General features: G+C 34.3%; 1 protein-coding gene across 1 annotated transcript; it reads right to left on the reverse strand.

Annotated features, from left to right (window-relative positions):
* Positions 1-2,000: 2,000 nt before the first annotated feature.
* On the reverse strand, positions 2,001-4,261 carry LOC143631467 (CASP-like protein 1E2). Its single transcript, XM_077100233.1, has 2 exons — positions 3,997-4,261; positions 2,001-2,406 (listed from the first exon to the last, which is right to left on the reverse strand). The coding sequence occupies exons 1-2, from the start codon at positions 4,221-4,223 to the stop codon at positions 2,070-2,072; spliced, it is 564 nt and encodes a 187-aa protein (XP_076956348.1). The 5' UTR covers positions 4,224-4,261; the 3' UTR covers positions 2,001-2,069.
* Between the last annotated feature and the right edge of the window lie 224 nt (positions 4,262-4,485).

The following is a 4,485-nucleotide window of genomic DNA, read 5'->3' on the forward strand; positions in this document are numbered from 1 at the left end:
GAATTACATATTGTATGCGAATTACATATGTGTGAGAAATTCTCATTGTATGCGAATTATATAATGTATACGAATTTTACATTGTTTGCGAATTACATAATGTATGCGAATTTCACATTGTAAGCGAATTACATAATGTATGCGAAATTCACACTGTATGCGAATTGCATATTGTATGCAAATTACATAATCTATACGAATTTCACATTGTATGCGAATTACACATTGTATTTGAAATCTTGTAAACTTGTGTTCCAATTGGATTCCTTTCTCTTTCTATTCGAATACTTTGTATTCGAGTTGGGTTTGTCACAAGATCTTGCATTCGAATGACCTGCTACTATATTTTCCTTTATCATCATTATCGTTATATACCATAACATTAATACTTCTATTATGGCACCATATCAGCGCTTAACCATTTCCATATTCTCTTTTGTCAAAGATCTAGTCCGGATGTCCATAAAGTTTGAACCTTTATTTGTCTCAAACCCGTTTAAGCTAGATCAAGGGTTTCTAAGTGAACCATATATACTCACGAGTTCATTTAGTCCACTTTAATTATTAAGTTTACATGTTTATCACATAATAAAGTCAGATTACTATCCTACTAAGTTTCATGCAAAACTGACTTCGTTTACCCGTTCTTTTCACAAGCCGAGTACTACTCGTTTTACCCGAAATGAACCAAATAACCCATTTACTATCAAGTTCATTACTTTATCAATAATCATGACCCGATCTATCATCCTACCAAGTTTCATGCAAATTCATGCACGAAAAGTAATTTTTTTTTTTTTAACAAAAACGTATCTTTGAGGTTTTTGTCTGAAATCACTCAAGAAGTACAAAACCATGTCAAACGAACTCCCATTTGAGTGATTCAAGCGGCCACAGAACCGTCTCGTCCAGATCTGCAAACCCATCAGCTCGTCTTCGCTGGAAACCGCTGCTACAGTCACCGAAACAGCTGAACAATCGTCGATATCTTCACTTTTGAGCTACTACAGTTTTGTTGATAAAAAACAGACTTCCCGACCTCTTATAGAAGATCTAATCGGTGGAAATCTTCAATTTTATACAATGAACACTCAGTTAAAATTTGAGACCGATCCGGCTGTTAGATCTCTGGGAATCTTTGTGTCTTTGTGGGTAGTTTTCTCAAAAATTGGAATTGGAGAAGTGTGTGTTTTTGATGGTGTAGACTATGGTGTAGATATGTGTGAGAATGGAAAGGATTAGGGTTTTAAGGGGTATTTATATTTTCTTAATTCTATGGATCTTAGACCCATCTTTTCTTTTTGGTCCATAATTAATCACATCTAGTTCGCCTACTTATCCTTCCATCTTTATTATTTTATTATTTTTCTACTAATTCAAGTAAACTTTTCCACCATAGTTAAATAATATATTAAATATTATTCTTAGAAATTTCGGGATGTTACAAAAGTCCACCGATTCCATTCAATGTCTTTCTAATTGTTGTTCACAGGTTTTTATGATCAATTAACCAACTAAAATTGATATTGTTGAAGCCAATTGATCAATTAACCTTGAAATTGATTTAATTAATCATTAATCTGAATCTTTTAATCGATTAATATTTTACGTAAGCATAATTGGTTTTAACTTTCAACATATTAGGTTTTAACCTTGAACGTTCTATATTTTTACCTTGTAAGTACTAGGTTTTAACCTTGAACATATTATTAGGTTTTAGAATTCGATTTTAACGTCTTAGTTTTTATAACCCTGAGTGTGATTCGCGTACCTAATGCACATTAAGTTATTATTGTATGTTAACTCACTCCTATAATTGTTAATCTATAAAAGATTTTAACCAAATTTATTTGAAACAATGCTTTAATCGATAGTAAATTTAATATATTTTTTAATGAGTAGCTCATACACTCACTATTTTGAGTAAAAACAACATTAAACTAATTACAAAGCCAAGTCATGTCCCTATGTAAAATTTTAAATACGGAAGTTAAGGAAAGTTAGATGAATTTATTGACCATTAAATTTCATTAAAAGGAACAATAAAATACAAGTTACATGGTGCCTTCTCAAAACTTTTTATGAAGCTTTAAAGCAGCAAGAACAATAAGAAGAAGATAAGCTATGCTACCAGCAAAGGACACAAATATAGCTACGGCTACCTGGTGGCAGAATTTATCAAACACATTACACACCTTGTCCCAATGGACATGTGAGTTGCCATTGTATCCAATCAAACCTATGGAACTGGTAGCACCGACGACAGAAAACAACAGCCCTACCATCACTAGGTCTAAAATAGTTACCACCAATGCCACAAGCTTACTTCTGCCTCGGGCTACCAACATGAGAATCAACGATGTTGCTCCGTATGAGCACGCAATTGCATTTGCTATTACAAAATACCTGCAAAATGAAATTAGAGCTAGTCTCAGCTCATAAGTAACATACTGTCACATTCATAACTATTAACAAACTGAGATCTGGGAACAAAATGAATAGTTTAAACATGATGAAAATTAGTATCATACTTTAATCTTATTACGTTAGGTATTCCTGTAATTATTTGTGTTTTTGAAGCTGGACTAGAACTTGATTTGAATTCAATTCAACTTCACATCTAAATCAAACTTCAAGTGGATTCAGGTTCATCCAGTTATGAAGTTGGATCTAATACAAATGAGATTATAGTGTGAAAAATACGAATTGAAGAAAAACAAAACGCGGTGACATTTACATAATAACAGTACAGCATAATGCAAGTAGCATAATAATAATTACTCAACTTGTTAAGTGTAGTGAAATTATTACTCTAATTAAGTTTGTTGTGGTGTAATGGTTACTCTACAACACAAAGTATAGTAATGATAACGACTCTAAGGCTGAGGGGTAACGGGGGGTGAACGGTCGGCGCGGCCGCCTACATAGCTCGCGAACACCGCTACACCCCTCAGGTGAGCCGGGGCGCGGTTGGCCCACGTGGCTGGGACCGCGGGGCTAATCTAGCTGTTGGAGGTTTTGTTTTAAAATAAATAGTCGTTGGCTATTTTAATGTTTTCTTTTTTTCTTCTTTTTCAAATACATTATAAATAACTACCCCATTTTATAACAATAACACATCATTCTCATTACATTTCTCTCTAATAATTTAAAAACCTCTCTAAGTTTCTCAAATTTAAAACCATGTCGGGCTCATCAACACACAACCGTAGCCGGCTAAACCCGCAGAACAATCCCAAAAAGGTAAGGAAAAAAAAACCGGAGAAGCAGGATTGGTGAAGCTCGAGATAAAATTTAACGAATTGTTAAATACCCTCCTCTCGATTAGTGAAGCTCGACATACAAAAAATCGGTTACAGAGTTTGACATTTCTAGCTAAAGACTTTAGCCACCTACCGCTATCCGACCAAGAGACAATGGAGGAAGAAAAGGATCTTATTCGGAAAAAATTGGCGGAAAGAAAACAAAAACACTATTTTTATGTATTTTAAATTGATGTTTTTATTTTCCTTTTTATTTATGTTTTAATGAAGTATTTTAATTTATAATTGTGTGCATAAATAAAAAATAAATAAAAAACTAGATCAAGCCTCGGATCACCTGGACCACTACATTCTCTGGGGCTTGGTTGAATGGCTTGATCCAGTGCCATGTCATACCCTACGTGTCGGGTTTTGATTGGATCACTTGGGGCTCAACCAAGCCCCATTACCCTCAGCCTAATTGTAAAATGTAACGTAGTTAATATTATTGGATATCGGATCATATATGTATAATTGTGCTTATGTATACAAATAAAAACATAAATGAATTTATAGGCGTCGTTCTAACTAGAATTCCAAGTTGAAAAACACAATTTCGATATCAGAAGTCGAATAAAATGGGTTCAAAATTTATTTGTAATTATTTCAAGTCAAATTAAATACCCTAACTTCCAACCTCCAAGTTTTAGTAACAAATTAATTAGGATATGAAATTAAAAGAGTTACTACGTACACAAATGCCGACATTTCAGTCCACTTAGCCGTGACAGGGAGATCGAGTGGTGGTAGGGACGAAACAATGGTGACAGACACCGTGGTGGTCTCCTTATCAACTCCAAGTAGAACGGCGGCGACCAGAGTTAGCGCCAATGCTATAAACCTCACCGAAAAATCCTTGAAGTTGAAGCTTGACTTCCCAGCCACTACCTCCACAACATCTTCCTTGAGTTGCATCTCCATATTTACGTTACACCTAACAGTCTGTCCGGTATGAAGTAATGGATGTAGTTCCTACTATATATAAGGGATCATGTTATTATTCACGCTATGGGTCCCTAGGAGACAACATTACCGTTCATATTGATATTATATATACTTGTGTCTTTATAGCGGGATGGGGAATTGATGGAGCTGGGTCCATTGGTTGAATAGTTTATATTAATTTTAAAACTTAAATATATAAATAACTAATTTAAAGCCAGAATATGAAAGGAGAGATGAA

The sequence above is a fragment of the Bidens hawaiensis genome, unplaced genomic scaffold (assembly GCF_021521415.1).
Source record: "Bidens hawaiensis isolate Kalapana, Puna unplaced genomic scaffold, B.hawaiensis_p1.1 tig00006083_1, whole genome shotgun sequence".
NCBI lineage: Eukaryota > Viridiplantae > Streptophyta > Magnoliopsida > Asterales > Asteraceae > Bidens > Bidens hawaiensis.

Excerpts from the sequence above, each read along its gene's own strand:
- LOC143631467 (XM_077100233.1), bottom strand. The coding sequence starts at position 4,223 with ATGGAGATGCAACTCAAGGAAGATGTTGTGGAGGTAGTGGCTGGGAAG. Across the intron at positions 2,407-3,996 it reads ACTGAAATGTCGGCATTTGT|GTATTTTGTAATAGCAAATG; the intron begins GTACGTAGTAAC and ends TTCATTTTGCAG.